This window comes from Gadus chalcogrammus, chromosome 8 (assembly GCF_026213295.1).
Source record: "Gadus chalcogrammus isolate NIFS_2021 chromosome 8, NIFS_Gcha_1.0, whole genome shotgun sequence".
NCBI lineage: Eukaryota > Metazoa > Chordata > Actinopteri > Gadiformes > Gadidae > Gadus > Gadus chalcogrammus.
This window is the reverse complement of record NC_079419.1, coordinates 20,390,890-20,402,372: the sequence shown is the minus strand read 5'-3', so window position 1 is coordinate 20,402,372 and position 11,483 is coordinate 20,390,890. Positions and strand designations below refer to the sequence as shown.

The 11,483-nt window shown below is 48.8% G+C and overlaps 1 protein-coding gene across 1 annotated transcript in view; it reads left to right on the top strand.

Moving 5' to 3' along the window:
* Positions 1–9,689, top strand: part of dnm3b (dynamin 3b) — a 30,884-nt gene extending 21,195 nt beyond the window's left edge. The window contains exons 15-20 of the mRNA XM_056597723.1: positions 754–863; positions 2,290–2,404; positions 7,423–7,587; positions 8,214–8,446; positions 8,970–9,140; positions 9,647–9,689. Of these exons, the coding sequence (XP_056453698.1) occupies positions 754–863; positions 2,290–2,404; positions 7,423–7,587; positions 8,214–8,446; positions 8,970–9,140; positions 9,647–9,689 (837 nt within the window). The remainder of the gene's footprint in view (positions 1–753; positions 864–2,289; positions 2,405–7,422; positions 7,588–8,213; positions 8,447–8,969; positions 9,141–9,646) is intronic.
* Positions 9,690–11,483: the final 1,794 nt, after the last annotated feature.

Sequence of the window (11,483 nt, the reverse complement as noted above, 5' to 3'; positions counted from 1 at the left end):
GAAATGGAGCATTACGCTGAAGAGTAATTACTGTAAATGAAGCTATTACGTCATGGAATGAGATATCGATACCAAACGTTATCCACATGTTGAGAGAGGTGTCCTCTATGCGACCGGCGGGTATCCAGTTTCCAGTTTCTGAGGCATTATATATATATTTATATAATAATATTTTCTAATTAACATAGTTGGATTTAGCCATAACTCTGTCATTTTATACATTAACAGAAACCCATTTTAAATCAAACACATCAATAGATCATGTTCGTCATTTGAGGCAGTTGTTCTGAAGGAAACCATTGGATCCAGACATTCTGGGTCCAAGAGGGAGCCCTGTTCAACATTTCCAGTAAGGCATGTGCACCCAGTATCAGATAACCATCAGTGTGGCTCACGGTTCAACTTTAGGGGCTGAGCTGTAAGCTTTACCAGTAGATCAAGAGCTAGAGCGCGTTGACTGGTAACCAGAGGGTTGCTAGTTGGATCTCCGGCTCCTCCTAGAGTGTCGAGGTGTCCCTGAGCGAGACGCCTCACCCTGACTGCTCCTGACGAGCTGGCTTTCACCCTGCGTGGTTGACTCCGCCGTCAGTGTGTGAGTGTGTGAATGTGTGGATGAATGGTTCTAAGTTGCTTTGGATAAAAGTGTCAGCAAAATTCCCTAAATGTGAATGTAAGAAAAAGCTACCGTACCACAGACACACTGTGAACACCTGATGAACCACGCCCTCCACCTTGTGTTTCCCTGGTCTACAGGAGAAGGAGAAGAAGTACATGCTGCCGCTGGACAACCTGAAGGTCCGCGATGTTGAGAAGAGCTTCATGTCCAGCAAGCACATCTTCTCCATCTTCAACACCGAGTCCAGGTCAGCACACAGCCTCTCTACTGACGCAACTCTTCTGGGTTTGTGATGAGTCTAGCAGGCACGGCATAGTAAAATGGTGATTTAGTTTGACCAGATGATGAAAGGTGCTCAGTTGGAACTGGGATATGTCGGTGTCCTACGTGCAGGCGACCCTTGAGCAGAATATGCCCTGACCTCTAGCTGCTGCTTACCGACATGGTTGTTGTGAAAAAGTGCCTGATAAAAGTAATAGTAATGTGGGGGCACTCCAAACAAAACTTAAAAGGACTTTCTCTGGCCCTGTGCAGCAGAGGGAGACAGAGAGGCAATGTCTGGCGGATCGGCTGAGATGGCTTTTAGGTTAGGTAGTCTATGTCTGTGTGTGTGTGTGTGTGTGTGTGTGTGTGTGTGTGTGTGTGTGTGTGTGTGTGTGTGTGTGTGTGTGTGTGTGTGTGTGTGTGTGTGTGTGTGTGTGTGTGTGTGTGTGTGTGTGTGTGTGTGTGTGTGTGTGTGTGTGTGGGTGTGTTTTTAATTATTATTCCATTCCTTTTTAATCTCCATGTGTCTTGAACTGAACTGACACTCGTACGCCTCAATTAGTTTGAAATATGGCAAAAAGCAGCAACTACAACCACAACAACAACAAGTGAAACCCATGCAGAGGAGTCATTAAGCGTCTGCAGAAGAAGCACCTCGTTGGAACACTACTGTCTTGGTTAACAGATCCACACTCTGGTTTGAGGGGAACAAGCCACTGGTTCCCCCATCAGGGCTCCATCAGGAAGATCTCAGGCCACTGGAATGTGTTTGATTTTAGATGTGTGGTTGAACCGACTACACTCTGTAGTCGGTACACACCGTTCTATTCTTATTACCGACGCAAGCTGTAAGCTCTGGAGCTTGTGTGTTTGTTGTCCATGTTGCATGGTGCTTTTGTTATGTTATATTTCCATTTTTATTTCTTGGTGCGTTTTGTGCTTTGGAATGCAATGCCAAACATGAAAGAGTTGTGTTCCCGCTAAGTGGTTGCACATGGGTTGTGGCATAAAAAAAGAAAACAATGCTAAGTCTATTTCCTTCACTTCAACAGCACGGAGAGGATGCTCATCTTCACTGGCACTTCCCACTGCCAAAACGAATTATTACTAAATAATTTGCTAACATTTATTTACATAATATAACAATCTTAATATCATAAGACATGGTAAAAATATAAAACAAATGTGTGTATACATTTTATAATTTGATATGTTTTTATAAAAGACTGTTTAAGACTCTTAAGACATGAAGGAGTAGTACAGCTTTACATTGTAAAAACCTAAACATATTCAAATTTAAAAGTGGTGTGTTTAAAGAGAGCTTCCGAAGAAACAAGGAATCTTATATCAAAACCCAAACATTTAAACACTGAGGAGAATGTGGTGTGTGTGGGTGTTTGTGTTTCTAGAAACGTCTACAAGGACAACCGCACCCTGGAACTGGCCTGCGACTCCCAGGAGGACGTGGACAGCTGGAAGTCCTCTCTGCTCCGCGCGGGGGTCTACCCTGAGCGGACCACCATGGTAAGAGACCTGCAGTCATTCATCTCTGTCTTTCTCCATCTTCTCTTTGTCTGCTTACACACTGAACCTCCGGCAGAACCACAACATGTGATGTGAGACTCACTCAGTACAGTGCCACCACAACATGTGATGTGAGACTCACTCAGTACAACACCACAACATGTGAGGTGAGACTCAGTGTTGTGCCTGAACGCGTTCATTGAACGATAGTTCATGAACTCGTTCATATTTTGGGCGAACGTGAACTGAACGTGCTGTATTACTGCCTGATGAACATTACTGTGAACTTCTTCATTCTGGTGTCTGTGAGCGGCACGCTCACTCGGTTTAACTTCGTTCAATTAGGAGGTTATTTTTTTATCAACACAGCGGATGCGCACGCAGAACGCTGTGTTGTTTGACCGGTTGCCACCGTTATCTCCGTGTCGTTAATTTGCAGTTGAGGTGTTGTCAGCTTACTGTTATTGAAACAAATGGTGCGGTGATTATTCTTCAAAACGAGAGATGTTAAATTGTGAAAAATTAATTAACTGTAATCAGACAACGCGGTCATATGCTATAGACCCCAGAGTATCTTGGGTATAAAGGCTTAGACGAATTTCGAATTATAAATATTGTGGCATCCCGCCACGGGAGCCTCGGCCTGGACAGGCCCGGGGTACCGTAAAGGACTGGGTATACCACCCCCACCCACCAGCCGGCGATGGAGAGCAGCCCATTCGGCTCCCCAATCAGGGTGATTGGTGGACACCTGGCCGAAAGCGGAGGGGCCATCTTAAAAGGAGGACCAGCCCAGCACAGCACGGGTCGGGAGGAAGAAGGAAGCGCTCGGGTCCACATGCAGCTAGAGGCCCACGGAGGCCCTAGAGACTGCGAGTGCCTTGGTTGGCTAAAGTTGACTGTTAATAAATGCCCACAATGGCTTTAACCTTCACCAAACGCGTCGTTTGTACCGGTAACCCGGCTCATTTGGGTAGCGGGTTACCACATATGGTGGAGGATGCGGGCATCAAGAGCCCACTACAACCCCCCCGGTAAAGTACCCCACCCCGCCGCCGCCGCCGCAAGGGACGTCGCCGCCGCCGCAAGGGACGTCGTCGCCGCCGCAAGGGACGTCGCCGCCGCCGCAAGGGACGTCGCCGCCGCCGCAAGGGACGCCGCCGCCGCCGCAAGGGACGTCGCCGCCGCCGCAAGGGACGCCGCCGCCGCCGCAAGGGACGCCGCCGCCGCCGCAAGGGACGCCGCCGCCGCCGCAAGGGACGCCGCCGCCGCCGCAAGGGACGCTGCCGCCGCAGCGGGAGAGAAGGCCGCAGCGCGAGGCCGGGACGGGGCTGCGCCGCCGGCCGGCGCGGACGTGGGGACGGGTCGGCCCTGTATGCTGGCGACCTGCTGGGCGCAGGGAACATCTGGTAGTCCGACCATCCCGGCGCGGGTGATGAACCGGGACACGCAGGCCCTCCTGGACACTGGCAGTGCGGTTACCCTCCTTCGCCCCGACCTGGCGGGTGGGAAGGCAGGGGAGCCTATGGAGGTGGCCTGCGTCCACGGGGACACCCGGACCTACCCCACGTGTCATGTGGTTGTCCGCACCACACACGGTGTGTTCACGATCCGGGCGGGGATTGTCCCCCACCTACCGGTTCCCGTGGTAATCGGGAGGGACTGTCCGATTTTCCGCCGGGGTTGGGACCCGGTACTAGAGTCCCATGGCAGGAGAGATGCGGTTGCCGTCGCGGCAAGAAAAGCGGTTGCTGTCGCGGCGAGGGATGCGGCCGGCGCCGCTGCGAGAGGTGCGGCCGCCGCCGCCGCGAGGGACGCAGCCGCCGCCGCAGGAGACACCCGTCGAGATACCAGCCCTGGCGGGTCCCTCGGCTACCTGGGGCTTGGGCAAAGGGTGGAGGAGTGTGGCATCCCGCCACGGGAGCCTCGGCCTGGACAGGCCCGGGGTACCGTAAAGGACTGGGTATACCACCCCCACCCACCAGCCGGCGATGGAGAGCAGCCCATTCGGCTCCCCAATCAGGGTGATTGGTGGACACCTGGCCGAAAGCGGAGGGGCCATCTTAAAAGGAGGACCAGCCCAGCACAGCACGGGTCGGGAGGAAGAAGGAAGCGCTCGGGTCCACATGCAGCTAGAGGCCCACGGAGGCCCTAGAGACCGCGAGTGCCTTGGTTGGCTAAAGTTGACTGTTAATAAATGCCCACAATGGCTTTAACCTTCACCAAACGCGTCGTTTGTACCGGTAACCCGGCTCATTTGGGTAGCGGGTTACCACAATATGTACAATCCATAACGTTAGCTCTCTGGCTCCTAGATCAGCGGACTAAAATACCTCCTAGAATCATTGCTTGTTGTCCGGAAACGAAAAGGAGGGCTGTTTACGTTTGGTTGTATTCTTTTCACTTGGTTCTCCGTCTCAACAGTAGGGCTAGAACCGAGCGTAAAGACTAGAACCAAACATGAACACCACCCCTTTCCTTTTCTGGCCAACGATCAATGAGTCTTCCAACAGAAATCAATGGGATTTACAAAATGCTAAAATGTGCAGTAACGATATAAACTGTATTTCGCTACGATACTTGTTTCAACCACTCTATTTCATCCTAGACAAACCACAAAGGAGGCTCAATGTTGAAAATACCGGAAAAAAATAAAAGATCACAGCAACATATTGAAAAAAATAACTATGAACTAGTTCATTTTTTGGAACTGTGAACTTAGTTCAAAATTTTGAATTATGAACGTTTAACTGAACTAGTTCATTTTAAAATTTGTGAACTGAACTTTGAACTTCCCAACACTGGTGAGACACACTCAGTACAGTGCCACCACAAGTGCTGTGAGATTAAATCCGTACAGCACCACAACATATGATGTGAGATTCACTCCGTACAGAACCATAACATGTGATGTAAGATTCACTCAGTAGAGCACAACAACATGTGCTGTGAGATTCACTCCATACAGAACCACAACATGTGATGTGAGATTCACTGAGTACAGCAGCACAACATGTGATGTGAGATTCAATCCGTACAGCACCACAACATATGATGTGAGATTCACTCCGTACAGAACTACAACATGTGATGTCAGATTCACTCAGTTTATTATTAATACTCTTCGTCCCAGGTGGGACATAAGGCCTCAACAATCTGCCTCCATCGACCTTGACTCCTTTTCCCAGTTGGGGTCCATATCAGTTCGACCTTTGGGATACGATCCTGGTCCATCCTGAGTACATGTCCCAGCAATCGTAATCAGCGACGTTGGATTTCCGACACATTAGGAGTGCACTTGGTCTTCCTGTGCAGTTCTTTGTTGGAGATCTTCTCAGGCAAGAAAAAGCGGCAGATTTTATTTAGAGGAGAGAACAGCAAAGTCATCGGCAAAGTCTAGGTCTTCGAGTTGGGAGAACAAAGTCCACTGAATGCCCCTGGGTTTATTGGTTGTTGTCTTCCTCATTACCCAGTCGATGGCCATCAGGAAGAGAATGGGAGACATGGTACACCCCTGTCGCCCACCTCACTCTACGGTGAACCAGTCCGATGGTATTCCATTGACAATGACACTGCACTCGAAGCGGCGATAGAACAGCCCCATTAGTGTGACCCTTTTTGGAGGAATTCCATATGCTCTCACGATCTTCCATAGGCTCCATAGACTTTCGATGGTATCGACAGCAGCGTGATCCCCCTCCAGTTGTCACAGTTTTGGAGGTTGCTTTTCTTGGGCAGTTTGACAAAGAGGCCCTTGTCCCAGTCATCGGGTATTGTTTCCTTATCCCAGATGTTTCTGAAGAGTTCTGTGAGCACCTTAGTAGAAGTGGTAAGGTCTGCTTTCAGCATCTTGCCGAGGATGGCGTCTATGCTGGCAGCTTTCCCACCCTTCATGGCTTGGATGGCACACTTTACCTCTTGATTAGTTGGGGGACTGGTGTTGATGTTATGTGCATCCTCTGCTGGTGGAGAGTTAGCAGGATCGTCTGGCTCGGGACAGTTGAGTACCTCACGAAATTGTTGAACCCATCTCGCGGTTTGTTCTTGTTCTGTCCTGAGGATGTTACTATCCTTGTCTTTGACAGGGGTCGCCTGGCTTGTGTATTTGCCACTGAGTTTCTTGGTGATGTTGTAGATCGTGCCCCTTATAGCAGCTTGCTCTGCTTTTTCTGCTAAGTCATCTATGAAGGCCCTCTCAATTCACTCAGTAGAGCACCACAACATGTGAGTATGAGATTCACTCCGTACAGCAGCAAAACATGTGATGTCAAATCGCAAGAGCGATATGAGCTGTAAATATTTTGGACAGCGTTGCGTTTTGAGCTATTCAGCGATTTTGCATCTTTTACAGCTTTTGGTGTACTGTGAACGTACCAAAATAAGATAACGAGGAATAAGATAACGTACTTATCTTATTCCTCATCACAGTCATTTGTTTATTTTGTGAGCACCCCCTGTAAAGATAAACAAAACAGCTAGATTTATATCCTTATATCCAAAACATAACAAACACTGCAATATTTTGATGTATTTCACATAGCAGTATGCGGTTTCCCACTAAAAAGTTAACTTAACTCTTGAAGTGTAATCGGTGCGACTGACACAGATATCTTTTCTATAACTATATTACATTCATTCACGTAAGCAACTTACAAGCGGGGCGGAGAATTATCAAAGTCTGCATACGTAAGCACTGGGAACCAATGCCCTAACCCAGTGTGTTAATACCATGCCAACTGAGCTAGACTTGACTTCAACATTGGGCCTCATAAACCTAAGCAGGACTTTTGGATTATAGGATGTTTCCGACTGTTCGATCAATTGTCTTTCCAACAATTGAGCTCTTCCCTTTTCATTAATTATATTTATTGAAACATTCCTATTCCTATGTTAATATTAGGGTTGATTGTGTTAAATGTCTCAATTTCAAATTTCTTAATTTCCAGCTTCAATCCCAATTTCCCATTTGGGTTTCCTAAAGCACCATTTGATCTCCTGAATGCTGTTGGTTTGTCCAGGTGGAGAGTGAGAGCTCCACCACCTCGGAGAACTTCTCCATGGACCCCCAGCTGGAGCGGAAGGTGGAGACGATCCGCAACCTGGTGGACTCCTACATGGCCATCGTCAACAAGTGCATCCGTGACCTCATGCCAAAGACCATCATGCACCTCATGATCAACAACGTAAGCCACAGCCGCATCTGTGTGCGTGTGTGTGTGCGTGCATGTGTGCGTGTGTGTGTGCGTGCATGTGTACGTGTGTGCATGTGTGTATGAGAGGGTTTCTGCTGTGAGAATGGACAATATGGGTTTGGGCTTTCTACTACTGCAGTATGTTGGTCTGCATCATTCTTATTATGATACACATGTATCATATTCCAAGTATTTCATTTTTTATTAATAATACATATAACATCAAATAATATTTTTTGTAAATACTCATCAAACTTTACATCGACAAAAGCCCCAATAACACTAAGAAAGTAATACTTTCTGAAAAAAATAAATAGAAGACAAATGGCCAGGTTTAGAGTCAAAACACAGCACATCAAACATGAACGCAAAACTAAGAAAAATGGAAATGAGAGTGACCGCCAGTCTGCTAACACTGGCTCTCTGCTGCCCCCTGCAGCTGGACATAACCAAGTCTGCTAACACTGGTTATCTGCTGCCTCCTGCAGGACAGTTTGCTAACACTGGCTCTCTGCTGCCCCCTGCAGGCCAGTCTGCTAACACTGGCTCTCTGCTGCCCCCTGCAGCTGAACATTCCCGCCTGTCTGCTAACACTGGCTCTCTGCTGCCCCCTGCAGGTGAAGGACTTTATCAACGCAGAGCTTCTGGCCCAGCTGTACTCGGCCGGGGACCAGAGTGCCCTGATGGACGAGTCCCAGGAGCAGGGCCAGCGCAGGGACGAGGTGCTGCGGACCCACCACGCCCTGAAGGAGGCCCTGGCCATCATAGGAGACATCTCCACCTCCACCATCACCACGCCCCTGCCCCCGCCAGTGGACAGCTCCTGGGTGGGGGGCAGCGGCGGCCGCAGGTAACCCTTGGAGATAGTGACACCACACACATACACACACACACACACACACACACACACACACACACACACACACACACACACACACACACACACACACACACACACACACACACACACACACAGACACATACATACACATACACGTGCGCACACACACAGACACACACACACACACACACACACACACACACACACACACACACACACACATACACATACACACGCGCACGTGCGCACATCCACACCACACAGATTCATGAGCGAATGCACACACACAGAAACACACACACATAGAAAGAGTGTGTGATCAATTCCATAACTGTATATCTATTGTGCAAAATAATTGTCTTAATTAATGACTGAACCAATCGTGTTTTAATCGTGTGGACATTATAAAAACATTGAATCACTAGGGAATAATACTCGAGAGGAAAAAGATGAGCATAGCATATATATAGAATGACCTACTAGTTATTCTATGTCCAGCAGTACAACATGTCCCTCCCTCCACCTGCTCCAGGTCGCCTCCTCCGAGCCCCACAGCCTCCAGGAGGATGTCTTCTGGCCAGCGCCCGGCCCCCCGAGGGGCCCCGCCACCCCCCAACCGCCCGGGACCCCTTGGACCCTTTAATAATGCAGAGAGCCCCCAGGCTCCCAGCCGCCCAAACCGGGCCCCCCCTAGCATCCCCAGGTGAGGCAGGCCATCTCTGAGGGATCGCTGGTAAAGCTCGTTAGCAATGTTGGCGTCTATTGCACAGGTAGAGCAGATTGCTCAGGTAGCAATAAAAGCACTGTTGGCAACATTAGCACCATTAGCAACATTAGCAACATTTGTACGGTAGGCAACGTATGCAGCAGTGGTGATGTTAGCCCTGTTAGCAACGTCAGATAAGACATTTTTGTTCCTTGTTTGGTTTTGCTTCTGCAGCATTATAATTTCAAGGGAACAATTAATTGCTAGTTTTAAACCAGGTATCTTTTTACTTAGGCTTGAAGAATGTATATAAGTGACACTTTCTCTTGAGTAAATGCTAACCCTATTCCTATTCTTCCCATTTCCATTCTTTCTCTCTCTCTCTCCCTCTCTCTCTCTCTCTCTCTCTCTCTCTCTCTCTCTCTCTCTCTCTCTCTCTCTCTCTCTCTCTCTCTGTCCACTCGTCTTTCTCTGGTACCATCTCTCTGGAACTTGGGCCCCAGCCGGCGGCCTCCACCCTCCCCAACCAGGCAAGCTCCACCCTAATCACCATGGAGACCGTGTCTGCATATCGGCTTGGGCCTCCACTCTCCTCCTCATCCTTCCCTAATCCCCCTCTCTCTGCCTCCTCTCTCTCAGACATATATATTGTCACTCTCCTTCTCTCTCAGCCACGTCTATGGTCTCTCTCCTGCTCCCTCCCTTCCCTGCAGTGCACAAACAAACACACTCTCACATACCTGCGAACACATACAAATACACACACAAATACACACACACAGCTGAGCTTCTACCCTTGACCCTGCCAGGTCCATATATCTGTGTACAGTGTGGTACTGGTGCATGTTGTGGTGTATGTGTGTGTGCGTACGCTTGTTCTACTTGGCGATGGTCTCCCGCTCTCTCTAGGGTTTTAGCTTCCCGCTCATTCCCCAACCCCCCAAACTCCACCCCCCACCCCACCCGACTCCACCCCCCACCCCACCCGACTCCACCCCCCACCCCCCCCGACTCCACCTCCAACGCTTCTCCATGGATACATGTTCAGCAGTGGCACTGCCCTACTTAATCCAAGATGAGCATGGCACACTCGCTGCTTTTTTTTGCATGGGAAAGTGTGTGTGTGTGTGTGTGTAGAATGTGTGTCGAGAGTTTGTATGTGTGTGTGTGTGTGTGCGAGTGTGTGTTCTCTGCGTCAGTTGATGTGTATGTGAACCATGGATGGGAGGGCCGTTGATATGCCTATGTGTCGGTAAAGAGTATTGTTTTAGCACTGTATTATTTATTGTGTATAATATACCCCCCCACCCACACACCCCCCCTCAGACCACCACCACCACCACTATGTGTTAATTAATGGCTTGACGTTCTCTTAGGAACTAAAGTTGTATCTCAGTATGTACGCGTGTTTGTGTGCGGGTGCGTGTGCGTGCAGGTGTGTTTGTACTCATTGGTTTATGTGCGTACATGTGTGTGTGTGTGTGTGTGCAAATAACCTGTATATGTATGTGTGCGAGTGTGCGAGGACATGTGTGCATGTACCGTCTGTCTGCACGTTTGTTGGCGTTTTAAGTTAAGTATTCGTTTTCATGGTCGAATCTGTTACTACTAATATGGATATAAATAATAATAACGATAATAATAATAAGGAATCATACAACCCCACATGGGGTGACTTAAATGTTGGACTTTTTTGTGCGTATGTGAGTTCCTGTGTTGTAGTAGCAGCCATACACACATAGGCTGAGGAGCAGTGTCAGTAAGCTCTCTGTGGAAACCCGGCTCTACAATGCAACGAATCCTCCCCCCACCAGAAGGTTGCCAATTTGGGCGGGAAATCTGGCGCAATCTGGCAAAACTGCCCCCACCTCTCCCATGCCATTGGTGTTCACTGTATTACCAGTCAAGTTCTGACCCTCGCCCCCCATAGGGAGCCCTTCCAGATGCTGACTGGCTTGCGGTTGTGGATAAAAATACAATTAAATGCAACTAATATAATGAGGGAAGGAAATCCCTAACCATGGTGACGTGTCAGTTTAGCTCTTTGCTGCTCAGGTGTGAATATAAGGCGACTGTGTGCATCCCCCTTCACCTGTACCAGTCTCCTTCTAAAGGGGCCTGGTTCAGCCAGCATCTGTCTCCTGCTCCTTCAGGGGGGGACGCCAGTGTTCAAGTGATCTCTGTCGGTGTGTTTATCGTGTTCGTGGGTCTTCTCTATTGAAACTCTGTGCTGATATGTATATAGGTTAATGATAAGGTGGTATTGTACCCTGTAATGACCTCATTTAAAGAATCCTAGCGCTTTACTCGTGTATCTGTGTCTCTATTATCACTTAACAA